Source organism: Bos indicus, chromosome 25 (assembly GCF_029378745.1).
Source record: "Bos indicus isolate NIAB-ARS_2022 breed Sahiwal x Tharparkar chromosome 25, NIAB-ARS_B.indTharparkar_mat_pri_1.0, whole genome shotgun sequence".
NCBI lineage: Eukaryota > Metazoa > Chordata > Mammalia > Artiodactyla > Bovidae > Bos > Bos indicus.
Window position 1 is genome coordinate 2,667,726 of NC_091784.1, and position 26,951 is coordinate 2,694,676.

A 26,951-nucleotide genomic window follows, 5' to 3' on the forward strand; every position below is an offset into this window, starting at 1 on the left:
AGAACAGCGTCTCCACTCCGCGCTTCCCACCCCCCCACCCGCCCTCCCCGGGTGCTTCTTGTGCCCAGAGCCCTGGGGGCCGCCCTGGGGGCATGCAGCCGTGCAGGCTTGGCTAGGAAGGGAGCTCTCGGGGTGTGGGGGGCCGGGCTGCTGTGGGGCTGGGTCTGCCCTACCGTGCACTGGGCCAGCGCGGCTGCCACCTGCTGGATGTCGTCCACCGTGTTGACCCTCAGGGACACCAGCGTCTCCGTGATGTTCTTGCGTATCTGGGCGCGCAGCTCCTGCCTGGGGTCCGGCTCCGCCAGCACAGGCAAGGTCTGCTCGTACTGCGGGCACAGGGCCGTCAGCGGGCAGCGCCGGCCAGACACCGTCAAAAGGGGCTTCCCAGGACCTGGGTGGGGGTCGCCTGGCATGGGGGGGTCTTGCCCACCTCGTTGAGCACGGCGATGAGCGCCAGTGAGTACTCCATGACGTGCTGGGGGTCGGCCTGCCGCAGCAGCCCCGGCAGCGTGCTCCCCGCCAGGCTATGCAGCCAGCCCATGAGGTCCAGGGGGCCGTCAGCAGGGTCCCCGGGGGGGTCTGGCAGGGTGATGGTCAGAGACCTAAGGGCAGAGGCGGGGCGTGAAAGGGGCTGGGCCCTCCCCTGACCCCTGGCCGGCGGGCTGGCTCTGTGGGCACGGGCTCACCTGTTGAGGGCGACCACGGCGGCCCCCAGCTGGTCCTGCACCAGCACAGCCAGGCCCACCACGAAGTGGGGCGCGAAGCCAGGCGGCAGCACGGCCCCATAGGAGGCGAGGCTGCCCTTGTAGACGCAGAACTCCTCGCAGTGGCCCTGGCGGCAGCGCCGCAGCTGCAGGGCGTACACCAGCGGTGCCCCCGCGTCCTCCGCGTCCTGCCAGCCTGTGGGCCCAGGGTGTCAGCGGGGTCCCCGCCCGGCCCGCCCACCCCACGGCCGGCCGTACTCACCCGTGCACTCGAAGTGCAGCTTGGTGGTGAGCGCACGCACGTCCTCCACGGGGAAGAGGCGGCAGGAGCCGCCTCGCGGCGGGCGGTTGGGCGCCAGGCGGATGGAGGCACAGCCCTGCTCCTGGCCCGAGCGGCCCGGCACGGTCAGCGTGAAGGTGTAGCCCTCGCCGTCGCGCAGCACGCCCCGCCGCACCACCAGCCGCATGCCCGTGCTGCCCGTGGACGTGGTCGTCGCGTCCAGCACCAGCGTCTCGTTGCTGAAGCTGCGCGCAGCCCACAGCTGAGGGGGGCACGGAGACCACGGTGCTTGGGGGAGGGTCTCCCCCAGGACCACCCAGCGCCCCCAGCCCCTTCCCACTCACCCCATGCTCCAGGCCCCCGTCGCAGTTGTCACAGCGGCCCTCCAGGTACACATAGGAGCTGCGGCTCACTGCGTACACCGCCTGCGCCTTGCAGGACACGCACTCCAGGGACACAATGGGCACCCGGCCGCTGCGGACCAGCACCTGGAAGCCGTCGGGGTGAGGGGCCTGCCACCTGCGTGGGCTCTGCTTGACATCAGACCCTCCCGTCTGCCCAGGCGGAGGGCAGCAGCAGACCCTGTTGTGCCCCAGCCCTCCTGTGCCTCCTCCCCTGCAGGCGCCACCTGCCAAGGCTCCTCTCAGGCCCAGCCCTCACCCAGGACTCTGTGTGGTTTTGTGACTCCCAGGCTGGGGGAGGGGATTTGAGGAGCACAGACCACGAGGACTTGGTTTCTGCAGTCCCCAGGGCCCCCGACAGGCGCCCAGACACAAGTGGATGGAGAAGCAGAGGCAGGAAGGTGTGAGCGAGTGCACACATCCGTGCAGGGACGACAGCGAGCCAGGTATGGCTCCGTCCAAGCGCCCCGCTGCTGTGCACTCTGGGGGGTCCCTGGCACACAGCCCCAGATGGCCCCTCTGGGCAGGACCCCTGCCGGGCAGGACCCCCGCCGGGCGGAGGCCTGGCACCCCCCTGGCACAGGGGATGCACCCCATCCCGGGCACCAGCAGGGCCTGGTGCACTGGCTCCCATCACAGCCGGTGGGGTGCAGTGCTCAGGGACAGAGAGTGCGCCATGCACGTGAGGCCAGGCCTCCCCATTCCGGGAGGGGCCCCCATGTGCCAAGAGGGGACGGCCTAGGGCTGTGCCTTGAGGCTTCCTGCGCCTATACGGCCTTTCTGGAGGGAAGCCAAGCCGAGGGCAGTCTTGTTAAACAGAAATGGCATCGAGAGGAGTGACAACTCAAGACCGATGACTTCCAAAGCCCCCAAAACGTAAAAAAACCACTTGGGAACGGGAGCTGGGCACCGCGTGGGCTCCGCCTTGCCAGCTGCACCCGTCTCAGGGCCGAGGGCTCGCCAAGGCTGGGCCGCACTAGCACCCACCGTTTGGCTGGTGACCTCCTCCTTGCGGCCGGCCTTCCACACGGTCAGGTTGAAGGTGTACTCCACGCCGGCACGCAGGCGCTCCCGAGGGATGGTGACCACGCTGCTCCCGCGGGGCCCGAAGTTCAGCGCACACCCGCCGGTCTCGCTCTGCAGCCCATAACGGGGGGTGGTGGTGAGACCCCAGAGCTGCTCTGGCCTGCAGCAGCAAGACCCCCTACCCCCAACTGTGGTCCAACCCTCCACCCCCCGCCCTTCACCGGGCACTCGGAGCCCAGGCTTGCTGGGCTCATCACGCAGACGCCCCGCGCGGGGCGGGGAGGACGCGTGCCCCCGTGGCTGACCTGCGTTGCGGCCACGCAGGCCCAGTGGAAGCTGAGGGGTGTCTGGTCGCCATCCTCCAGGTTGGGGTCGTAGGACTTGCTCCCGTCCAGCACCAGGTCCTGAGAGTCTGACCACACGCGGGAGGAGCCGCCCTCCACGATGGGCACTAGACGCTCGGGGGCCACCGTCACGTTGGCCTGGATGCTCCGGGCCAGCGGGGTGTCCCCGAACGACACCACGAACACAAAGCAGTAGTGGCCCACGGGCAGCGCAAGCCGCGGCACCACCAGCTGGGGCCGGCTCACGTCCACACCGGGCAGGGCCACCCGGGCTGCACGCCCAGGCCGCTGGCAGCTGGTGGCACGGTACACCTCCCAGCGGTACTCGGTCTGGTAGGTGACGCAGTCCCGCAGGTCCACGTGGGCCTCCAGGTAGTTGCGCTGGGAGCGCCGCATGAGTACCTGCGGCGGCAGGGCCACGTCCACCGCGGGCTCCCTGCAGGCCAGCACATGTACGGTGACCGTGGCCTGCGCCACGAAGAAGCTCACCAGGTTGGAGGCATTCACCTGCACGGGGTAGTCCCCGGGCTGCAGGTAGGAGTGCACCGCCCAGGGCCCCTCTGTGTCCTCCACCGGGGCCCCATCCCCGAAGTCCCAGTGGTAGGACACGCGCCGGGGACTGGGGCTGGTGGCCGCCTCAAAGTGGGCGGAGCGGTTGGCAAAGCAGCGGGGGCCGCGCAGCACCACGTGCTGGATGGCGTCCTGCACCTCCACCAGCAGCGTGCAGTTCACACCGCCCAGCTCGTTGAAGGCGCGCACGTGGATCTCCAGCAGCCCCGCGGCCACAGGGGTGTAGGTGACGTCACGGCCTGACAGAATGACCAGCGAGTCCCCCTGCACCTTCTGCAGCGAGAAGTACCAGGCGTAGGCGACACGGGAGCCCCGCTGCACGCGGGCGCTGAAGTTCCGCTCGGCGCCTGTGGCGATGGCCGGCCCGCAGCAGTCGGGCACCTGCAGCCCACCCACAGCCTCCAGCACCGAGATGCGCACCTGGGCCTGCGCCCGGCTTACACGGTTCTCGGCGTGCACGCTCACCGTGTAGTCCCCGACCCGGGGGAAGCTGCGGGAAAAGTGGGGCGTGGGCAGCACCTCGAGGCCGCCCCCGCTGACCTGCAGGAGGAAGCGGACGGCCGAGCCAGCGGCCAGCAAGATCTGAAAGTGCACCGGCTGCCCAGGCTCCACCACCTTCCTGCTGGCCCACAGCACCAGGCCCACGATGGGCTCCTGCACCGTGAGGTTGTGCGTGGCCGTGACCCAGCTGACCGCATTGGAAGCATTGAGCTGGATCGAGACCGGGCCGGCATCAGGGAGGACCACAGTGATGTGCTGGCCCTGCCTGCTGCCACCTGGCACAGCCCAGCGCCAGCTCACGTCAGTCCCCACGGCCAGCTGCCCCCAGAAAGGCACTGTGGAACCGGCCACCACGAAGCCGCCGTCCAATTCCCTGGCCTGGATGCTGAGGCCGCCAACGGGCACCTGCACAACCACCTCCACGCTGGCATTGGCCGAGCCCAGCTGGTTCTTGGCCACTACTGTGACCAGGCATAGGCCGGGGCTGGGGAAGATGAGGGTGGTGGAAGGCTCCCGGGTCTCCCAGCACAGCCCTTCCTCCAGGGACCAGCTGTAAGTGACGCTGCTGCCCCCAGCCAGCTCGGCCCAGAGGGTGACACTTGTGTTAACGGCAGCTGGGTTCGGGGAGGCAGTGGCGGCCAGCCACCCCACCGGCTCCACAACGTCCACCGTGCCGCTGGCGGAGGCGCTGCCCAGCATGTTGGTGGCCCGCAGCTGGACGTGGTAGGTGCCGGCCTCAAGCACGGTGAGCGAGAAGGCTTTGCCGCTGCCGGCCAGGGTGGGGCCACCGTCGCGCTGAGCGGCCCAGCTGTAGGAGATGTTGGTGCCATCGCGCACCACAGCCTGCAGCTGCAGCGTGCGGTTGGTGGGGAAGCAGCAGCCGCCGCCCACCACCTGCAGCCCCTCGATGTGCTGCAGGACATAGACGAAGATGCTGTCTTGGGCGGCGCCCACCTCGTTCTCGGCTGTGACGATGATGTTGAAGGTGCCCACAGAGCGGAAAGTGTAAGAGATGGTAGGGCCCCCGGGGATGGGTGTGCAGCGGTCACAGAGGACCCAGGAGTAGTGCACGTCGCTGCCGGCCTCCAGCACAGTGCTGAAGCTCACGCTGCCGTTGAGGGGCACCACTGTGCGGCTGGCGTTCAGGCTGAGCCCCCGCACGCGCCGCTGTACAGTCACATTCAGCCGGGCCTCCCCCCGGCTCACCTCGTTCCAGCCGGCCACCCTGACTTGGAAGCAGCCTGTGCTGCTGTAGGCATGAGTGACCGTGGGGCCCTGCAGCTGTCTGCCGTCCCCCAGCTCCCACAGGTAGCTGGCAGGGTGCCCACGGCCCACAGCGGAGAACAGGTAGGGCTGCTGTAGCTCCAGAGCATGGGAGCTATTGACCCTGATGCCCGTGACCTCCATGGGCTCCTGTACCTCCACCAGCGCCGAGTCATTGGTGGCCGAGATGTTGTTGGCCGCGGTGACTGTCACAAGGTAGGAGCCCGCAAGCTGGTAGGTGAACGTGGCCTCGGGGCCCCCGACGTGGGTGGCGCCATCCTCGGCGCCGAAGTCCCAGGTGTAGCGGTAGGGGAAGGGGGGCCAGGCGTGGGCCACCAGGCGGGCCTCGTCCCCAAGCCGCACGAACTGCCTCTCGGGCTGCAGGGTGACGTTGCCCAGCTCAGGCTCCACGCAGACGCTGCTGAAGTAGTGTGCTCTGTTCACGCGGCTCGACAGCACCAGCGCCAGCGGGAACGTGCCGCTGTGTGTAAAGCTGTGCGTCACGGTCGGGTCCCCCTGGATGCTGACATTGGGTGAACCGTCCCCGAAAGTCCAGTCAAAGACGTAGTGGGCAGGGTCCCCGGTGACATGGGCCGTGAGGCGGGCGTGCGGCTGGGAGGCGATGCAGGCCACCGGCTCGATCCACAGCACCTCCAGGACGAAGACGTGCACAGGCAGGCTGCGGGCCAGGTGGCCGGCAGGGCTGGACGCGCTCACCGTCACCGTGCAGTTCTGCGCCCGCCGGTACACGTGCTCCACCGTGGCCTCGGGGCCCGTGAGCACCGTGCCGTCCCCCATGTCGAAAGTCCATGTGACATTGTCACCGGAATCCAGGGCAGCGCTGACCACCGTGGGCACACCCTGCTCCACGGCGGGGCTCAGGCTCACCGTCAGGCCGCAGAGCTCCTCGAAGACGCGGACGCTGACGTCCGCCACCGTGTGGCTTACTGTGTTGTTGACCTCCAGGCGGACACGGTACGTGCCCCTCAAGGCGAATGTGTGGTTGACCTCTGGCTGGGGCTGGGTGACAGCTGGGGAGCCATCCCCGAAGTCCCACGTGTAGAGGACACCGCCCGGCGACGGAAGCGGGCGCGGGAAGAAGGCAACGGGCCGGCCAGCCACCAGGACCTGGCTGCCCACAGCCACAGCCACGGCGGGCAGGGCAGCACGCACGCTGACAGGCACCTGCTGCGTCAGGTTCTCGAAGGCGGTGGACACAAGCAGGCTCAGGCTGTACTCACCTGGTGGACAGGCCCCGCGTGGGGATGTGGCCAAGCCAGCGCTGCCACCCCACTCACAACCCGCCCACCCCAGCCCCCGGGCTGTTGGCGGGGCCACGGGGCAAACAGGGCCCCAGGCAGAGTGTGCTCTCCACACAGGGCGAGGCAGAAAGAGGTGAAGGGCAACTCAGGTGCAGATGCCCTTGGGTGACGGGCGGGTGCAGGGCCAGGATCACAGGCTGTTTACACTTCTGTGTGCGGCTTCTGGGACTTCAGAAGCGACTTAGAAGGATCTCCCCTTCTCCCCCAGAAAAGGCTCAGGGGAGGGGAACAGGAGGGACAGAAGGGGTCTGTTTCTGGCTGGCAGACTCGCATCACGGGTCTCTGAGGCCCAATCCCCCCTCACCTCCCTTCTTCACGCTAGCAGGGGCCCCAGGCCATCAGCCCGGCTGCATTCTGGAGGCAGGACCCAGGGACAACCCCCCAGGGAGGCGCTGTCCCAGGGCAGAGCGCGCCCAAGCTACAGGCCGTGAGGGCGGGAGGCAGCCCTTACCTGGGAAGGTGTAGGTGTGCGAGGTGTTGTGCTCCACCAGCACCTGGGCCACTGTGGGGTCTGGGACCTCGAACGAGTCGTACGGAGGCTTGAACTGGCCGACCGCCTGCTGCCCGTCCCCAAAAGTCCACCTGCCAGGGCAGGGAGCAGGTGGTGAGCAGCCTGGGGAGGGCCCACTGCACCCCTGCAGCGCCCGCTGGCCCGGCTGCAGCCCCCTTCCCGGGAACCACCGCCCTGACGCGGCCCCTCCGAAGGGCCCGTGTCCCCAGCACGTTCTGGCAGGGAGGTGGGGCTGGGGGAGACGCTGCACTCACAGGAAAGCCACCTCCACAGCCGAGTCCACCAGCACGTGGGCGGCCAGCGCCAGCGTGGCGTTGGGGGCCAGCACGGGCGGCACTGCCGACACGCACAGGCCCCGCATCCGCTGCATCGGCTCCACGGTGACGTTGAAGTGCGCGCTGACGCTGCTCACATGGTTGGAAGCCGTCAGCTGTGGACACAGGCAGCAGTGAGCAGGCCGCCCGCCAGCCGCGAAGCAGTGTGGACAGAGCCCCCCAAGCCCCGCACTCACCCACCGCTGCCACGGGGTCCTCGGGAGCAGAGCGGAGCAGAAAGCACAGGTGAGCAGTGCTGCGCCCCGCCCCACGCCCCACCCCACGCCCTGGGCCCTGCCCCCGCCCCCCCCACGCCCCGCTCTCCCCACGCCCCGCCCCGCCCACCCCTGCGCCTGAGACCCCGACCCACCGAGAGCTTGAAGACTGCTGCGCTCTGGTAGATGACGTTGAAGACCACGTTGTGGAAGGTCAGGGACTGCTTGTCGTCGATGGTCCAGCGGAAGACCACGTCCGAGCCGGCCTCCACCGCGGGACTGTACCTCTGCAGAAGGGCGCCATGTGAGCGGGCCACGGCCTGTCCCAGGCCAAGGTCCCTGGGGGACGGACGCTGCCCCCAGCCCAGGTCCACCCGCCTCTGCAGAAGGGCGCCATGTGAGCGGGCCGCGACCTGTCCCAGGCCAAGGTCCCTGGGGGACGGACGCTGCCCCCAGCCCAGGTCCACCCGCCTGGACACGGCTGTGGGCTTCCCTTTCAGCCATGGAGGTCATACCATACAGGGCTGAGCCCAGGCCTGGCCGCACACCAACCTCTCTGTACCTCGGAGGCCCAGTGCCCAAGACCAGAGGCCAACCCACCACAGCCTGCACCCCCATCCCAGGCTCCCACTCGGGAGGCACGTGTGTCCCCACGGGCCTCGTGGTTCTGGACGCTCCCCTGCGTCACCCGACAGGTGTAAGCAAGGAAGACGGGACGCAACTGCATGATGGCCCGTGTGCAAGACGGGTACCCAGAGGACGGGCGCAGCCCGACAGCGGCCAGGCGGCAGTGGGCCCCAACCTTAGAAAGGGCTCACTTCACCTGGTGAGACCCCAGTGGGGGTCTCAAAACACACCCAGGAACAGGGCGGTCGAAGGCAGGTGAAGAGCTCAAAAGCAGGCTCAGGAAACGTGGGAGAAAGAAGTGTTTTCAGAACAACTGTTCCGGAGGTGACTCTCCTGTCACTCGGGGATGGACGAGCCATCTGTGCGCAGGGCCACCCGCAGGGGCCTGCCCAGGACCCAACACCGGGCCCAGTGTCCCAGCGGCTAGGCACGCTCCAGGATGGGGACGGGTGGCCCTCAACGGGGAGCCGCATCTCGGCAGGGCAGGGACCCCACTCACCACCAAGACGCCCTGCAGCACGCGGGCCTCGGGGCTGGGTGTGGCACGGAGCCCGCGGATGGGCTCTTCTGCCGTCACCAGCAGGCTGAGGTTGGCCCGGCCGGCCCCGTTCTCCACCACCACCTCCACCTCGTGCTCGCCCTCGCGGAGCCCGGGCAGCGTCAGCATGGAAAACAGGCTGCCGTTGGCCTCCTGGGCGCAGCCAGGCGCCAGGGCGGCCACAGCGGCCGGGCAGGCAGCCTCAAAGGGCGCGCTGGCATTGCCCCCGGGCCAGCGGGCCTCGGCGGTGGCATTGGCGCCCGAGTCCACCTGCAGTACCAGGGGCGAGCCACTGGTGGGCACGTAGAGGCGGCCGTCCTGGGGGGCCGGGTAGATGGCCCGAAGCCCGGCCACTGGGGAGAGGACGTCGAAGATGCAAGTCAGGTTGTGCCTGGATACACTGTTGCCCACTGTGGCCCTGACCTCATAGCGCCCCGGCCGCCGCAGCCCCGGGTTGGGGCCCAGGCCCAGCAGAGGGGTGAGCCGCTCTGTGGCGGCCAGCAACCGCAGGGCACAGGCGGGGCCAGCCGGGGCCGCCTCCAGCTGGGCAGGCAGGTGGGCGAGCCAGGCTGAGGCATTGGCAGAGAAATACGGAGCCTCGGAGCCTGGGAAGCTGAGCGCCGGGGGGCAGCGCAGGAGGGTGCCCGGCCCCGCGTCGTGCTGCAAGATGACGAGATCGCCGGGGAGCAAGGCGATGTCCTGGCCATGGAATGGGACCTGCGGGAGAAGGCGGCAGGGCCGGGTTGCGTCCTCAATACGGGAAGGGGCACTGAGTCACTCCCCACGGGGGCCTCCGCGTTCCTCGGTTCCTTGGAGCACCCGGCTTCCCAGGGGCCTCCAAGGCAATCAGGGCAGGGACGGATGGGGCACAGGACAGAGAGGACACAGGAGGGGTGGGCTGCCTGGACAGGGGCGGGGCCTCTGCTGGACGCTGACCAGCCATGCCCAGAGAGCAAGTGCAAAGGCCCTGGGGTGGGGGCAGGGGAGGAGGGCACTACTGAGGCAGCAGCAGGCCGCAGGGGACTGGATGGCTTGGCCGAAGGGACTGCATTTGGTCTGTGTGACGGGAAGCCGGGGCCTCAGGGGTGGAGGGAGGCAGGAAGCAGGGGCCAGAGATACGCACCGAGTACTGGGCGGGGGGGCCCGCAGGCACGGAGAAGAGGAACTCTTTCTGCAGCACGTAGGAGACCCCAGGGAGGCCCGGCCCTGGCATGGATCCGTTGGCGCAGGCCCCAGGGTGGCAGGGGGTGTCCAGAGGGAGGCAGACATTGGCTTGGGGGCACAGGGGCCCTTCTGGTGCACACACAGGGGCCAGCTCAGTCCTGTTTTCCAGGGACCTACCCTGGGGCTCGCTGCTGTTTCCCGGGGCCCCTACAAGGAAAGGAGGAGTATTGGGGGCCCCAGTGTGCTTACAGACCACAGGGACACCCTGCTAGGAGACGGGGTCCTGCCAGCCAGTGTCCCCAGCCCCCAGCACCTCTCCTCTCCCCGTCCGACCCCAGCCCCAGCACGCTCCCCTCCAGAGCCACTGTCCTTGGCATGCCCTGCATGAACTGGCGTCTCCTGGCCCCACTGTGTCCACCCTGAGGCTGGAGACCAGCCCAGTGGGCAACAAATCGACAAGATGCAACAGAGCAGAGAGGCCATTCACGGCCCCCGAGTCCCGATGCCAGGACGGGGTCCCACCTGCTCCGCGCCCCGCCCGGTACACCTGCAGCCGCAGTTGGGCGGGCCGGCCCAGTTCCTGCGTCCCGAACTCAGCAGCGGTGAGGAAGGCTTCGCGGCTCGGGCTCAGGCCAGGAAACGCCATCACCTGGCAGGGAGGGGGCCGCTCAGCTCCGAAGGCCCCGACCCTCAGCCTGGCCCCACCCCGACACCCTAACACCCGCCAGTCAGGGGAGGAGCCCCCCAGTGGCCTCGTCTCACACAGTAGGAGACCACGTGGCTCAGGAGAAAAACATCAGGTCAAAACCGCCTCTGAGCAATAGGAACCCCACCTTCATTTGTTAAAAATACCCTCAAATGGAGAGAGAAGGCTCGGGAGATTGGGGGTTCTCCCGGGTGCCAGCCAGGGTGCTCCTCTCCTCTGCCCTGCAGTGGGTTTTCTAAATTCTCCCCACTGGACACAGGATGTTAATAAGTCCCAGCAAAAGGCTTCTTGGGGTTTTTGTGGAGGGACTGTCTTGCTTTTCAAACTAACTTATTTGGCCGCACCGTGTCTCTTCTGCGCACGTGGGATCAATCCTCCTTGCGGCCTGCAGGATCTAGTTCCCCTGCCAGGGATCAAACCTGGTCCCGTGCACTGGGAGCGTGCAGTGCCAGCCACTGGACCCCTAGGCCAATCCCAGTCTTCTTGCTTTCTAGAAGCAAGAAGTCCGAAGGGCCCGCCTACCTCGACGGGCTCCTGGGGAGCCAGGAGGGCCTCCTGCTGTTCCAGGGGGCTCAAAGGCCCCTGTAGGTCCCCATTGGGCGCTCCCACGAGGAAGTTCTCTGCGTCCCACACGGGGCCTGGGGTACAAGCGTGCAATGAGATGGTAGGCCCAGGCGGGAGGAGAGTGTTGGGGGCCCAGGGGTTGAGGGACCTGGGACTGAGCCGCCTAGCAGCAGGCCCTGGCTCGCCGTAGACAGGGGACGCTCAGCAGACGTGTGACGAGCACTGAACCGGTGCTAGGAGCAGCTGTGCTGGCCAGGTGGGGAGGACTCCCGGGTTCCTGGCCAGGGCAGCAGGCGCTCCCACCCACCCACCCCGGGTCCCGCGCACCTCCAGGCCGCAGCTCACAGACGTAGCTGTGCGGCGCTGAGCACAGGTCCGTGTTGCACTGCCCAGCGGGCCCCAGGCGCACGCAGCGCTCGGCTGTGGCGGGATGCGGCTCCCCGGGCAGCCAGTTCTGGCAGCTCTCCAGGCTGAAGGCGCCGCCCTGGGGCGCGGGACCTGCTGCCGCCCCCTCCACAGCTGAGAAACCGATCCACACGTCCAGGCTCCTGAGGCAGACAGCGAAGGGCCGGCGCTCAGGGGCTCCCCAGGGATGGGCACCCGCCTCGCGGCAGCCCGTCAGGGGCTCCACCTCTATCCCCACTTCCAGACGGGCACACTGAGGCTCAGAGACTGGACCTGGCAAGCGGGGCCCAGGCCAGAACCTGCCCAGCCCCACCCCACGGGGCTGGGGTCCAGCTGAGACCTGCAGGGGGCTCTGCCTCAACTCTGGGCCGGCCACAGGACCCACATACGTCCAGGGGAGGAGCAGGCTTCCAGGGGAGGCCTGTGGGCACCAAGACACCCACACACCGGCCCCCAAATGGGCCAGCCCCACAGCTCTGCCGGCAGAGACCCTCCTGGAGGCAGGGCGTGGGGGCGGGCGGCGGGGTCAGAGCCAGGCACTGGGGCTGTGTTACTACCTGGGGACCCCAGGACCCGGGGCAAGGGCTGTGACCACTCTGAGCCTCAATCTCCCCTCAGGACACAGGACGTTCAGCGGGGCCCACAGCCCGTCAGCCCCTTCCCACAGGGACCCAGGGGGGCAGGGGGCCAGCCTCCACCCCATCACTCAGCAGGCTCTGAGGGCCACCCCTGGTGACCGCTGCGGAGCAGAGTCCCCCACAGGCCTGGATGGCCAGAGTGCCCAAGAGGCTCCTGGGCTGCGGGCGGCACTGACCACGGACCGCCCAGCAAGGTCACACCAGACCTGCCCCGCCCTCTGCAGGAGGGGCCCAGCTCGGGCAGACAGGGAGGACACAGGGCCGGGTAGGGGCCAACTACCACAGCGGGCACCCCTGTGGCCACGGCTGCATCAGGAGAACCGACAGGAGCAGCCGCCCACGGGCACAACACAGCTGCTGCCCGGAGCCCGCCGGCCGGCCAGACACAGCCCCTGCAGATGCCCCACACCCGGGCAGGCACCTGGTGACACGGGAGACCAGGAAGTGCTGCACGGCGGGGCTGTCCACCATGGCCAGGGCGGCCCCAGCCCAGGCCCGGCACTGCTCCTGCGCCTGTGCCCAGGACGCCTTCTCTGCCCGCAGGCTGTAGCAGTGCCCATTGCCGGGGAAGATCTCCGTGTCCGAGGGGCAGAGCGGGTGCACCACTGGGGGCAGAGGGCAGAGACGGGCGTCAGTGTGTGCCTGGCCCGGGCAGTCCGCCCACCTGACGCGGCCAGGGCGGGCCCCACCTTGGGCTGGCTCCTCTCCGAGGGCCACGATGCTGTAGGCGGCCTCCAGGCCCGAGCCGCCGCGGTTTCGGACGCTGAGCTGCAGGGTCTCCTCGCTGTGCACCGAGGCCACACAGACGAGCTCCAGGGCAGCGGGGGCTGCCTCCACCCGCACCTCCACCCCCAGCCGGGCAGAGCCCACCCCCAGGGCCAGCACGGCCGTTACGGGGTAGCGGCCGGGCAGCACATAGCGGTGAGTGGCGTCCGGGCCCGTGACATCCACCTCCGGGGAGCCATCACCGAAGTCCCAGTGCGTGGAGCTGACCGGCAGCAAGGCAGTGACATGGAAGACTGCGGGCTGGCCAGAGGCCAGGGGTCCTTGGGGCCCCAGCAGAGTGGCCCCCGGGGAGGCAGGGAAGACGTGCTGGAGGAGGCTGGGCCCCCGGCAGGCGGGGGCAAGGGGCAGGGAGGGGCCGGAGCAGGAGGGCAGGCAGGCGGAAGAGGCGTTGGGGGGCCGAGCCGCCCCGCACAGGCACCGGCCCTGCTCCGAGAGGGCTGCGAGGGCCTGGCCAGCCTCGAAGCAGAGGGCGCTGCAGGCCTCAGGGGCCAGTGGGCCCTCGGGGGCGGCCAAGAAGGCCACCAGCGCCACGGCGCCGGAGCTGTCGTCGGGGACACAGGCAACATACTCCTCACCTGCAAGGGCGGGCAGGCCGGTCCCAAGGGTGCGCCCCTCACCCCACCCCATCCCAGACTGCATCACCTCCGAGCCCTCCCGACCCCTCCCCAGTCAGTAACTGCCCCCCACCCGAGAGGACCTGCAGGGGTCCCGCCTGGCCACTCAGCCATGCCCCCTGGCACACTCACCACAGGCTCCATCCAGCAGCGCTCCGCCAAGCAGCGGCTGACCAGCCAGGGGGCCAGGCCCGGCGCACGTGGCCGCCTCGGGCCGCACCACGCGGACCCGCTGCCCCTCCACCCAGCGCGGCAGCCAGGCCAGACCGCAGTCACACTCGAGCGGATTCCCGCCCAGGTTTCTGCAGGGGATGGGGCAGGCTCAGCGGGCAGCGCGGGGCCCCCAGGCCCAGCCACCCACAGCCACCAAAACCATCGACACTTACACTTCACTTAAATTAAATAAATTAGCAAATATTCCTTCTTCTAACGTAGAAATCTTGTTGTTGCTTATGTCCCTGTAAGAAAGGAGGGGTTCAACGTGGTTTGACATGAGCCCCCGAACCACCACGGCGACAGGCTGCCGCCTGCCTCAGCGTGGAAGCCCGCAGCTGCCCCTGGGGGACACTCACAGCTCCATCAATGCCGAGAGGTTAGCCAGTAGCCCAATGTCCAGCGCCTGGAGCAGGTTGTGGGAGACATCCCTGCAGAGTGCGGCAGACAGAGGTCAGCATGGGGCGGCCCAGACGCCCTCTGCCCATGGCCACCCACCCGGAGCTCCGTTTGCCCAGGTCAGTGCTGCTGCCCATCTGGGAAACCCGAGGCAGGAGGAGCTGGCCCTAGCACTGTGTCCATGCCCTCCCCTGCCCCTCCTGCCCAGCAGGGTTGGGTGCATCGTGGGGGGCAGGCTTCACCCCTCCACACGGGGTTCAGAACACAGGAGGCAGCCCAGGGGTCTCCAGGGCTGGGCACCCAGATGCTGCTGGGGGGGGGTGGGGGGTGTCCTGAGACACAGTGGGGCACAGACCAGACCAAGGGAGAGGGACCCTGGTGGAGGACCCCGCAGCACAGCAACAGTGACAGCCTGTGTTAACCCTCCGGGGTCAGGGCACCACGTAGAGCTGGACTCCCATAAACCCAGGCACTCAAGGTCAATAGAACCGTGTCAAAGAACCAACCCCAGCACAAGCACAGGAGAGGAATCAGGTTCTCAAAGCAGAAACTATGAACAGAAGGAAAATCTCAAAAGCCAGAAGATACAACTGCATAAAAGCACGCAACATCCACACAATATATCGGAAAACAAACTACCAGCCGGGAAAAGCACCAGCAATGAAGACCACGGATTGTTGTTCAGTCACTCGGTCGTGTCTGACTGCGACCCCATGGACTGTGGCACGCCAGGCCTCCCTGTCCATCACCATCTCCTGGAACTTTCTCAAACCCATGTCCCTTGAGTCGGTGATACCATAAAGGCTCATAATACTCTCTCCATATGTGCTGTTAACAAACCATAAAGCAAGCAAGCTACTCCAGGAAAGAAAATTTTAAAAAGGCCAGAGATGAGAATAGGATGAGAAATACAAAATGTCACAGATGTACAAGAAAACACCCAGTCTTGTAACAACTGGAGAAATGCCAAGAAAACAGCACAACAGCCCCTCGACCTGCCGACAGCCGCAGCGCTGGCGACATGGTGACACAGTGACAGCATGACCCCAGCCCCTCGCGAGTCCTCCCAGGGACACTCTCCAGCCACCAATGCCACCTCACCTCCCGGCCTGGAGGTGGAGGCCGGTCGCCCCACGTGTCCAGATTCTAGGATGGGGACGCCGGACCAGCCTGACTCAGTGGGCACCATTCTCCACACTGGCGTGGCCTGGGCCTCCCGCCCTCTGAGCCTCTGTGCGTCCGGCTGTCACGCTGGCCCTCGGACATCCCAGAATACCGCTCGCCAGCCCGGCCCTCCCAGTGATGACCACAGGCCTCGGGCCACGAGACCACAGTGCCTCCGCCAGGCCTGTCTGTCTCCAGGTCCCACCAGCCCAGTGCCCCCAGCCACAGCCCAGTCCAGACCCCCACCGCAGGTGCCCCCCCAGCCCTGCTGTCCCAGCTCCCCGAGCAGCTAGGGGCTGTCCCGAGCCCAGCTCCATTGCCCCACCCAGCCCATGCACAGTGGAGCTTAGTAAGAACTGGCTGGTGTGGAGACAAGGCCCTCCTGGGAGTCGAGGCCAAGTGAAGCCTACACCCCAAGTGCACACCTCGGGCGGTGCTGGGGTACCTAGGGCCACCCCTCACCCCCTGCTCACGACATCCAGGAACGAGGCTCAGGAAGCGACCCCCACCCCGATCCCTGACCGCTGCTCCTCCTGGAGCCTGGCTGTCCACGCAGGGCCTGGCGGCCACCTCTGCCCAAAGACTGGCTGTGCACCAAGGGCTGGAGGCCGGGTCTCAGCCAGGCCACTCACGTGACCCTGGCTCCCAACATGGCCTGGAGGGCTTCTGACCTTCATGTCACCAGCGGGGCTGCAGGTGACCGACAAAGGGAGCTCGGGCCAAAGAAGGGAGCTCCCATCCCTCTTAGGCCCCACCAAGGGGGTGAGGGAAGGTAGACTGGATGCACTCTGCTAACCCCTGGGAGCCAGGTCTCCCCCTCGGCATTGTGGGCAGCTATTGGGAGACTGGGCACTGAGCGGACGGCATGTGGACATGATGTGCTCCACTGACGCTGGCTGCAGCCTGCCTGGGAGCAGGGGCACAGGCCCCAGGGAGGGGGCCACAGCAGATGGGCAGGACCTAAGTCTCCACTGAATCAGGGGTGTCAAGAGGGGCTGTGAGCAGAGAGCCTCAGGCACCGTCAAGAGGGCTGCATAACCAGGGGCTGGGTCCTCCAGGCAGCGGGACCCCTGAACCTGGAGGGGGGTCCCTGGGGTGGGGACTGGGGCTCCTGGTGGGATCGGACGGGGTGGAGGCGTCAGCCCGGAGGCCCAGCAGCCCCACCACGGCTCTGCCAGTGGCCTGACTGCACGGGCCAGGGGGACGCTGGACTTGACAAAGGTTCTGTCCTGGCGACAAGCTCAAATGACGGCATAGGCCACCCAGGAACGGCACACGGCCGCACACCTGCCTGGAGACGCGACGGGAGAGACACAGGGCGAGACGCTGCAACGCATGTGCAGCCCGGCTGCAGCCACCCAGGCCTGAAGGAGCCCCTGGCCTGCCCATCGTCACGTTAAGCTGCTGAAGTTCACGCCAAGCCTCCAGCCTGCTGCTGAGGAGTGAGCTGGATGCCACTGCGTGGTCACTGAACCCTGGATTCTTAATGGCTGGTGAAGATTCCACAGGCAGAGTTTATCCTGTTGATCTGTCCCACAAAGCTACCGAGAAGAGTCCTAACAACCAGAGGATTGCCGGAGCACGCCGGGCTCTCACCAGATGGCCTGGGGAAGGCTCCCCAGCACCGCTGATGCTGCTGACAGAAGCAGTGTCCATTATAAACAGCTGCAGACAGTCACATCTACTTTAAAAAAACAGGGAAACACGGTGCCTCCCACACCACTGCACACTAGCCCACACTAGGCTGCTGGGGCTCCCAGGCCGTCCCCGGGGTGGGAAGGGACAGGCCGGGAGACCAGCGGACATGGCCAGTTTCTACCCGACGTCAAGTTCAGCGCCCCCGAGCTGGGGAGGGCAGGCCAAGAGAAACTTCAATTAGACCCACGCAGGGGCTGAAGAGGGCACAGCTGTGGAGCCCGAGACTCCGGGGTGGGGCTGCAGAAGCCTCAGCCCCAGGCTGTCGGAGGACCCAGAGGTGGGCCTGGGGGACATTGGGGCCCGAAGGGGCGTGCAGGCCTGAGGCCCCCACCAGGGGCACGAGGGCTGGCGTCCCAACCAGGGCCTCAAGCGGAAGAGAAAGGAGGACAAGCCCTGCAGTGTTTTTCCACATCCCGGTTTCTGGAAAATCCATCATTAGTGGCAGCTCCTGGGAGCCATCTGTGGTTGGCTCCCGATCACTGTGGTGCCAGAAAACCAGGGCGGGAGGGGGGCAGGGTGACCCTGGCATCCCCGCCACTCGGCCAGCACCACCTCCAGGATGCCACCCTGGCCCCACTGACCCACGGCCCAGCTCAGTCCTCCACCCAGTCCTAGCCAGCTGCCCCCAGAAGACTTCCCCTACCCCTGCCTGAGGGGCGCGGCCACACGCTCCCCGCCCCAGGGAGTCCCTCGCCCGGGACTCCCCTGGGCGTGCCCAGGGCCCAGGTGCAGAAAAAGACCCTGCAGCCTGAAGGCAGGCCCAGCACAGAGCCGGGCACACCACCACGGGCCAGAGCCTCCTGGGAGCGTGCGGAAGGGTAACGGGGTGAGCTGGGGGGCTGGGCAGAGGGGACCCTCAAGGCGGACTCTGCTGGAGTCTCTCAGCCCTGAACGGCCATCTCTCCACATCTCCATCTGCTTTTGTCGTCACCATTCTAGGAGAATGCCACGGCTGCCAAGGGCCAGCCCCACCCCGCTCCAGCCCCTCGGGTTTCCTCTGCACCCTGCCCCGACTCGGGTTCCCAGTCTTACCGAGTCTGGGATGGGGAACACGGCCAGCCCAGGGAGCCACCTGCAGAAGCCCAGCAGGGTGGCTGGCCAAGCGCCACAGTGGGCAGCCGTCCCCACAGGGAGAAGAGCTCACACCCAAGAGGGGCTACGCCACATGGTGTCAGCCCTCTGGGTCATCCGGACCTCCCAGGCTAGCCACTTCCGGGGACCCAAGGCGGGAGGGGAAAGGGGGACCTGTGGCCCACACCCCCGCACCAGCACGAGCCAGGCCAGCTCCCTGGGCACCAGGGACCAGGCCACAAGCCTGGCCCCCAAATGCCCACAGCCCTGGACTACGACGGGGGTGTCTTCACACACGGCCCCACCCCTGCTGTTCTATTTACTTAGGTATTTATTTGGCAGCATCAGGCTCTTCGTGGTGGCGTGTGGGCTCAGCCGCCCCGCAGCACGTGGGATCTCAGCTCCCAACTGGGAATCGAACCTGCGTCCCCTGCACTGGAAGGAGGCTTCTTAACCACCACACTGTTCCCTCTCCTGACCCGGGACAGGCAGGGGTGTTGGGGAGGAAGACCCCTATTCAACCCCCAGGCCCCAGCCTTCCCCTCCTCCCTCCAGCGCCCAGCAGTCACTCCCCCCACCCTGCGGCAGGCCCAGCCCCACCACCCCCTCCCCGCCCCCGTCAGACACCCAGCCTCCCAGGGGACTGTGTCGTGTCCTTCCCAGCCCAATCTCTCCTGCTGTAGCAGCAGCTGGGGCGGGGATCCCTGCTTCCACCAGCCAGGGGGGCCTGGGGGACAGCACTGAGCCCCCCACCCTGTGGACGCCAGCGGCTCCATCTCCCCCCACACGGGGCCCAGCCCCTGCCTCCAGCCCCAGGCCTTGCAGAGGGGAAGGGATGCCTCAGGACCCAGAGGAGAGATAGGGCAGGCCACAGGGCAATGCTGAGGGAAGAGGTGCCCGATGTGGAGCCCAAGGACAGGGTCCTTCTTGAGCCCGGGTGGCTCCCAGGGCGTCGCCTCCTGGAGCTGGGGACGTGGAGGGACCCGCGCTGCTGCCCTCAGCAGCCTCAGTTTCCCCCTCTGCCCAGGCGGGGGGTGGGGGTGGGTGCCCACTCCCCAGTCCAGATGCCCGGCGGGGTCTGGGGGCCAGCCAGAGCCCCCGAGGAAACATCTGCACATTCCAGACGCGTGTGGTCAGCTGTGGAGGCGGGCGCCAGGCCCCAGCCCACACCCCACCCCGTAGCGCTGGCCGCCACGCTGGAAACAGGGTTCCAGAGGGGCCGCCTGCACGCTACGTAACCGCACGGCGGGCCAGCGGCCGCCTCCCCCTGGCAGGACGGGATGGGACGGCCCTGCCCCCCATTCCTCTCCACAGCGGCCCCAGGGCTCCGGGTAAACAGGGACCCCCACCACGTCCCCTTGGGGGCCAGGCCCAGGTGGAAGGGGCAAGAGGCCACAGGCTGGCCCCAGGCCCCTGGGACCCTGCAGGCCAGTCCAGACCCAGTGCCCCCACTTAACACAGCAGTGACGGCTCCCTTTGGCAGCGGGATGGGGTGGGTCAGTCTGAGTCTGCTAACCTCGCTCTGTCTTCATGAACTTCTATTTATGGTGAGCGAGGCTGGCTTCCAGGGCCGGAAATGATGTTTAAATTAATGAATTCAAGTTTTGGGGAGAGAGCTGATCTGAAGAAAAACACACAGAGACGGTGAGAGGCAGGCGAGGGGCCCGGGAGGCCTGGCTGGAGCCGCCCACCCCCATCTGGCTCCTGACGAGGCCTGGGGACCAGTGAGAGGGGGGGTCTGGGCCTCTAACAGGGGAGAGGCCGCGGGAGCCCCGGGCGCCTGTCTCAGGCATCAGACAGGAGGGGCCTGTCTCCAGGGCGCATGGAGAGGCTCCCTGCAGGGTGTGGCCAGCCCGCGGCTCAGCTGTCAGCAGGACGAGGCACAGGTGTCCGGTGCGGGGCTGCCCTGCCCGGGAAGCCCCTGGACCCATAGGCCGTGGCGGGGAAGGGAGCCCCGAGGAGGGGCCTTCCCAGGGCAGCCCACCCAGAGGCGGCCTCCAGGCGGCCTCCACTAACCAGGCCAGGATGGGGCGAGGGGCCAAGGAAAAGGAGCCTCCCCAGCTGGGGACTGAGGGCCATGCTTCAGTCCCCGGGGTCGCCCCCGCTTGGCAGGGGGCAGGCACGTGGCCTCCCGCGTTCCAGGGGCAGGCATGTCGGCCCAGGTGGCGGGCAGTCCTATTGCCCAGGGAGCTCCAGGTCTCAGCCTGTGGGCACGGGGTCTGCGAGCATGGCCTGGGGCACCGGCAAAGCTGGCCTCCACCGCAGGGCACGGTCCTTTCCAGGGCAGCCCCGCAGGACCCCAAGATGGGGTCCAGGGCCCGGGGGCTCAGAACTGGGGACACACTCCACCCGGCCTGGGCCCATGGGCACCTCAGGGGGTTCAGAAGGCCCCCAAACGCAGCCCCCCCACCCGGCCTGGGCACGGCTGGGCCCTTCGGCACAGGCGGCTGCCAAGCCATGAGGAACGAGGTGTTCCGGGAAGAAAGGACGTGCGTGAGCTGCATTTTCCAGCAAGATTGCCGGCACCCGGCCCGCTGGTCAGCCCAGCGCCGGGCCCAGGGCCGCCGCCTCCCCAGACGGCGCAGCAGGAGCGGGCTGTTTTCACCCCAGCGCTCGGCGGGCTGGGCCCGGCTGGGTTCCCGCTGCGGCGCTGGCACGGCAGAATGTTCCGGAAAGGAAAATGCACGTCTTGTCCAAAATGGCTTCCTCACTTGAAACCAAACCCCAGCCGGGGCCCCCCTCGGGAGCCAGGGTCCCCACACGCCCACCCACAGGCGGCACTGCCACTGGCCAGCTGTCATAAGATGCCTTATACCTTCACCGCGTTACATGTCCACACGGGAAGGCGTGGGACACGCAAACATGTAAAACTGAGATGAAGACACTAGAGAAGCGTGCCTGGCACACGTGCCTGCCTCCAGAGGCAGGAGGCCTCTGGACACGGGGCCTCCAGGACTGGGTGCTGAAGGGTGTGTAGGAGCCTGCCTGCCCGAGGTTCACTCATGTGTCTGGTCTGAGCAGCACAGTCACATGCGCACCACAAGGGCGCCTCTCCTCAGGCCTGTGTGCTCTGCAGCAGGACAGGTCCTAGGGGCCCAACCCCCGGCCAGCACTTGGGGACCAGCGGTAGACTCTGAGCTCATTCAGAAGGGTCTGGGGGTCCACTCTGGCAGCGGCTAGGATTATGTGGCCACCATCAACTGAGTGCGTGGGACACCGCACACCCTCACCTCTGAGGCCCACAACCACATCAGTCGCATCCACTCACGGTGCCCAAATGCAGGGCAGGCAACCGAAACTCAGAGAGGGTGAGTGACTTGGGCATGGTCACACAGGAAGCGGAGGGGCTGGGATGGCAACCAGGTCTGCCCATGCTCCTCCTGGGGGATCGCTGGGAAGGACCAGAGCAGGGACAGCCAAAGGAATTGGGAGAGAGCTGGTGGGCGGGGCCAGGCAAGCGGCTGGGGCTGAGTCAGAGCCCACCTGGTCCCCTTTGAACACACCCTGCCCCACTCGGGGATACCCTCACCGCCACCGAACCCCAGGCCCCTCAGTGCAGCTCCAGGGAGAGGCCCTGAGCACGCCCAGACCATCTCTCTGCCACAGCCCACCAGCCAGGCAACCCCAGGAAGCGACTCAACCTCAGTTTCCTGGTCTGTAAAATGGAACCGACTGCAGTTCCCAGGCCACGGCACCACACCGCCGGACAGAGAGCTCAGCAGAGTCCTGCTCGCCGCAGCCAGGCAGGGAGGCCAGGCGGCAGCAGGAGGAGGTGTGTGTGCCCCCCTGGGTACTTTCTTCAGGGGTCTGTTTTTTAATCCGCCAACTATAAAGGTCACCCTTCCAGAACATACAGTTCAGTGGTTTTCCATATACTCCCAGGGCTGGGCAACCACCACCCCTAATTCCAAGACCGTCTCACCCCCCAGGGGGAAAACCAGCGTGCTTGGCCACCACCCCCAACCCCAGCCCCACTCCAGCTGCAGACACTCGTCCACTTGCACCTCCATGGCCTTGCCCACTCTGGACGTTTCACATCAGCACAATCACACAACACGTGGTTTTCTGCATATGAGTTCTGTCACAGAACACGTTTCCAAGGCTCACCATGTTGCAGCAAGCCTCAGCACCGCATTCTTTCCCGTGGCCAAACAGTATCTTACAGACAGGCCACACTCTATGCACATATCCATCTCCAATACATACTGGGGCTGTTTCCACCTCTTAGATCCTCTGAACAGAGCTGCTGTGGACATTTGCATTCAAGTTTTTGTGTGGATGTAGGTTTCGTTTCTTCCGGGCCTACACCGAGGGGCAGAACGGCCAGGCCCTCTGGTGACTCTACGTGTACTTTTCCGAGGAACTGCCGGACTGTCTTCCAGGCGTGCCCCATCCCCGCCAGCCACGGACGAGGATTCTCGCCAACACCCAACACCCGGTATCATCTGTCTTTTGGGGACAGCCAGCCCAGTGGGTGTGAAATGGTATCTCCCTGGAGTTTCGATTTGCATTTCTCTGAAAGCTAGACACAGGGTCTTTTCACATGCTTATTAGTCACTGGTGTGTCTCCTTTGTAGATTGGCCTGTTCAGATGCTCTGCCTGCTTTTTAGCTTTGAGTCACTGAGTTTTTACATATTCTAGCTAGGAGTCCTTCATCAGACAGACGACATAACACGTGTTCCCCACCCTCCTCCAGGCTGGTGGCTGTCCTCACTGCTCCGGGGCCTGCCTGTCTCCTGAGGGTCTCCGGGCACTGGGAGCGCTCTCTTGTCCATCCCTTCAGGTCCCCGGGTCACAGCTGTAGCTGAAGCCTCCCCATTCACCTGCCCGCCCTGCCAGGGGCCACAGACAGGAGCGGTGTGCGCACAACCCTGCCGTCCGGCCCTTGCCAGGCAGCTCCTGGGACATGCACTCGCGGTCTGCTTCTCCCAGCGCGGGCGGCTCAGGGACCCTGAGGGGGAGACCGGCTCGGCACACAAGGCGCCTCTGCACCCCAGCCCACGGCCTTTCTACAAGATGCCAATCATGACGCTTCTCTCCTGGGTCCTTCAATGCTGCCCCACTGCCCTCTCTCCAGAGGCCCCACCTGCCGCCCCCCATCACCTGGAACCTCTGAGCTAGGCCATCCACTCTACGTGGGATGCTCTCTCCTGGCGCGGGGTGACACCTGCACGAGCGCTGAGCACTGGCTTCAGTGTCACCTACATTGGAGATCCCTCTGGGGCCCCTGCAAAGTGGCCTCCTCTCTATCACTGGGGTTACATGCATGCATGTGTAGGAAGCCACGTGTATGGCTGTCTACATGGTGCCTGGCAGTACACACAGGCCAGGCGCACTCCAAGCCCAGGGGTTCCCTCCCCAACACCCACCTTCCCTCACCTGTGCAGCTCCCCCGGGGCTGCATCTCCCAGAGCCCCCAACACCCCCTAACAGTTAGGGGGACATGTGAGGAGGGGCAAGGCCCTGGGTGCCCCCAGCCAATGGCAGACCCCAAGGCCCCAATATCCTAGTCAGAGAAGCAAACCCCTACTGAGTCCCTGCTCTGAGCCTGGTCCTAGACCTGACATCCATGAGACAGTATGAGGCCCACTCAGAGCCCCTGGCCATCACCCAAGAAGCGGCCGGCTAAAATCAGCCACACTGGACATGATGGACAGATAGCACCCGGAGCAGTACCACCCCATCTAGAACTCTCTGTGCTGACCCGGCCAACACGGCAGCCGCTGGTCCTGTGGCTCGAGCACCTGAAATGTGGCTCCCCACCCAACACAGCTCTGGGCCCGACCAGCAGTGTCCGGGAAGGATGCCAAGGGCAGAGGGACACACAGAGACATGACCCCACACCAGGTGCCGTGGGAGCCAGTCTCTTCAGCAAATCACAAGAGAGGGAAGAGAGACGGAAGGAGAGCCTGCACACCCGCAGAGATTTAAAAGACATCAACTAGCTGCACTGCCACTGCGTGGACCTTATTTGGATCCTAATTTGATCCAGTGAAAACACTGAGACAACCACAAATTTGAACACACTGGACATGAAAGGGACCAGGGAACTGTGCACTGTTTCGGGTGTGATCAGGGGTCGCCATACATTTCCAAATGCTAACAGATCAAATGTAGGATGGCTGGAGTTTGCTTCCAAAAGGGGTGGGGGTGAGGGTGGAGCAGCAGGCTAGGCCACAGGGCAGTGGGGTCTGTGAGGTTCATCACGCTCTTCCGCCCACTTCTATATAAGTTCAAACTCTCCAGGATAAAAGCTTTAAAAACAGGAGCGCAGCCACCTTTTCCCCACTCCAGTACTCTTGCCTGGAAAATCCCATGGATGGAGGAGCCTGGTGGGCTGCAGTCCATGGGGTCGCTAGGAGTCAGACAGGACTGAGTGACTTCACTTTCACTTTTCACTTTCATGCATTGGAGAAGGAAATGGCAACCCACTCCAGTGTTCTTGCCTGGAGAATCCCAGGGACAGAGGAGCCTGGTGGGCTGCCGTCTATGGGGTCGCACAGAGTCGGACACAACTGAAGCAACTTAGCAGCAGCAGCAGCAACCACCCTTTACTGAGTGACGTCATCCTGTTCAGGTTGCCACCTCCCAGCAGCAAGCATTATTTAACCCAAGGAGGCTAGGGTCTCAAAACCCTGGGTCATCCTGCAAGCCCCAAATCCCCTACCAGCCAGCCCTTGTCCCCCACCAAGTCAGGACAGAGCTGTCCTGCAGCACCTCAGGCTGGCCAAGGAGTCTCAAATGGAGGGGTGCCTGCCTGACACTGATGACAGAGACGCTGGGCAGGAGTCCCCTAGGCTCAGGCTAGGGTGACACCCAGGAGGCAGGGCCACTGGGGCCCCTGGACGCGTACACCCTCCTGCAGGGGGCTCCCTGGCATCTCGGACCTCATTCCTGCGCCCTAAGAGAAGGTTCACCTGCCTCCCTCTCTCTGAGGGTGGGCAGAGTGGACAGGCAAGGATGATGGCTGGGGCAGTCCACAGAGAACAGACGGTGGCGTGGGGGGGTTGGGCGGGGGCAGGCCTTAGCATCTGCAGTCAAGGGTCCAGTTTCCTGTGGACTCCTCGCACTGAGCCCTGCAGAAATCTCTGAGGCAGCTTCAGAGTGTCGACTGGAACGTGAAGTCTCCTTGGTTCCCCGAATCCCTCCTCCCAGGCTGCAGGGCCAGCAGCCCTGGAATCCTGCCGCCTCAGGCCAGGCCGCCAGCTCCTGGACGTCCAGAGGCTAAGTGGACACACGCAAGGCTCAGGCTCCACTGCTGTCCTGCTCCCTGCTGCAGGCCTCTGGCCGACCTACCAGTACCGTTTATTTCCTGGACAGCTCCTGGAGGCCCGCCTGCTGCCAGGTGACGAGGAAGCGGGAATAACCAGCAGGAGCTGGGGCCTGACCCCCAGCAGCTCTTGGCCCACCAGAGATGGAGGCAACCTCATTCACAACATCCAGAAACAAGGGCCAGGGGTGGATCCAAAACAATTACGTGGGCACTGGCCGCAGACAGGAAGCCCATCTCCGCAGAGACAGCCGTGACGGCAAACACCAGCTGTCAGGGAGCAAGACGACAGCGTGGTCCCAAGGCTCCCAGCCGCTGCCCCTGGAGAACCAGCTCCCTCACAACACCCAGCAGAGCTCCAAGGAGGAACCCTCCAGGAGAAGCACCCGCCCCTGCTCCGCCCTCAACATCCAAACTCGCCTGAACAGAGACCACGAGGGTCCCCCTAAAAAGAGGCAGCCACACACTGGAGTCGCCCAGAGATTGTTACAAAACCAAATCCAAGCTTTAATAAGCCTGGGGATGTTGAACACCCGCCCCCAAGGGATTCCAGCATGCAGCCAGGGAGCCGTGGAGTCCTGGCTGAGGTGTCTGGAAACACCCAGACAGGGCCCTGAGGATGTGTATCACAGGCCAGGAGACTGCCCCCAGCTCTGGGGTCAACTGTCTGAAAACCTCAGTTCCCCGCACCCTTTACAATCCAACGCTGCCTCTGCCAGGCATCGGCTGTTACTGGTCACTTGTGCTTAGACAAAGCACATCATCGTCATCTCCAGCCTGTGTTCCCATCTGTACAATGGGCATCTCTGCTGCACCTCACCTCAGAGGGTCAGGCTGAGGTTTAAGCGTGACAATTCACAACCACACCTTGACGCAGGCCGAGGCTGGAGGTGAGCTCTCCATAAAGACTGCGTGTTATTATTTCCTCCAAAATGCAAACCTGAGGATGATTTTTCAGCGTTTTAAACGCCTCCACGGCAATCACAGTCACCCACTGTTCCCAGGATAACATCAGAGCGCTAAACAGGACAAATGAGGCCCGCGAGGACCCTAACCCACCTCCCATCCTGCCCTCACTCCCCCTACAGCTGCCACAATACACCCGAGCTCGACCAAGTCCAGCCCCTCGGTCTTCCCCTTCCACTTCAAGCATCAGGCCAATTCTAAGCATCCGGCCAATTCTAAGCATCCATCAAGAGCTCTACACTGCCCAGCCCAGCTTCCTCCTCCTGGGCTCCCAGGTGCTGGGTATCGCCCCAGGCCAAGCCGCATCCTATTAGTCTCTAATTAGCGTTGAAGTATGTGCGGGAGACCGCCCCGCCCCGCCAGAGCCCACGGGCCCCGGTCCGCTGGCGTTCGCGGGGCCCTGCCGGGCGCGCGGTCTCCGCCTGCACAGAATCCGGGATTTTCCTATTTCCCTCTGGCTGAGGCCAGGCGGGCTGAGAGCCGGCCGCGGGCCCAGGTTTTCCTTATTTAGTCGGGCCGCCCTCACTACGCTGGAGCCTCGCCCTGGGAGAGGCCTGGCCCGCACCCCGTTTCCCCTTCTGGAGGCCGGGGACGCGCCCACGCCCTGCGAGGCCCGCCAGGCCGGCGGCCTGCCCGGCCGGCCTCTCCCCGGAGGGTGCAGGCGCCCCGCGCCCCG

The 26,951-nt window shown here is 65.8% G+C and overlaps 1 protein-coding gene across 3 annotated transcripts in view; it reads right to left on the minus strand.

The window, feature by feature from the left end:
* The window catches only part of PKD1 (polycystin 1, transient receptor potential channel interacting), a 39,411-nt gene that overhangs the window by 11,971 nt on the left and 489 nt on the right, over positions 1 to 26,951 (minus strand). For 2 of the 3 annotated variants that reach the window (XM_070779437.1, XM_070779436.1), the window contains exons 2-21: positions 14,066 to 14,137; positions 13,880 to 13,951; positions 13,626 to 13,795; positions 12,783 to 13,454; positions 12,515 to 12,698; positions 11,378 to 11,598; positions 11,009 to 11,124; positions 10,303 to 10,429; positions 9,740 to 9,987; positions 8,578 to 9,333; positions 7,607 to 7,738; positions 7,177 to 7,352; positions 6,863 to 6,993; positions 2,717 to 6,330; positions 2,373 to 2,522; positions 1,329 to 1,472; positions 967 to 1,246; positions 687 to 900; positions 431 to 602; positions 174 to 326 (exon numbers count right to left, since the gene is read on the minus strand). In XM_070779437.1, the coding sequence (XP_070635538.1) occupies positions 174 to 326; positions 431 to 602; positions 687 to 900; positions 967 to 1,246; positions 1,329 to 1,472; positions 2,373 to 2,522; positions 2,717 to 6,330; positions 6,863 to 6,993; positions 7,177 to 7,352; positions 7,607 to 7,738; positions 8,578 to 9,333; positions 9,740 to 9,987; positions 10,303 to 10,429; positions 11,009 to 11,124; positions 11,378 to 11,598; positions 12,515 to 12,698; positions 12,783 to 13,454; positions 13,626 to 13,795; positions 13,880 to 13,951; positions 14,066 to 14,137 (7,804 nt within the window). Of the gene's footprint in view, positions 1 to 173; positions 327 to 430; positions 603 to 686; positions 901 to 966; positions 1,247 to 1,328; positions 1,473 to 2,372; positions 2,523 to 2,716; positions 6,331 to 6,862; positions 6,994 to 7,176; positions 7,353 to 7,606; positions 7,739 to 8,577; positions 9,334 to 9,739; positions 9,988 to 10,302; positions 10,430 to 11,008; positions 11,125 to 11,377; positions 11,599 to 12,514; positions 12,699 to 12,782; positions 13,455 to 13,625; positions 13,796 to 13,879; positions 13,952 to 14,065; positions 14,138 to 19,554; positions 26,862 to 26,951 lie in introns of those variants that run through there. The other variant, XM_070779438.1, reaches the window with a different exon arrangement.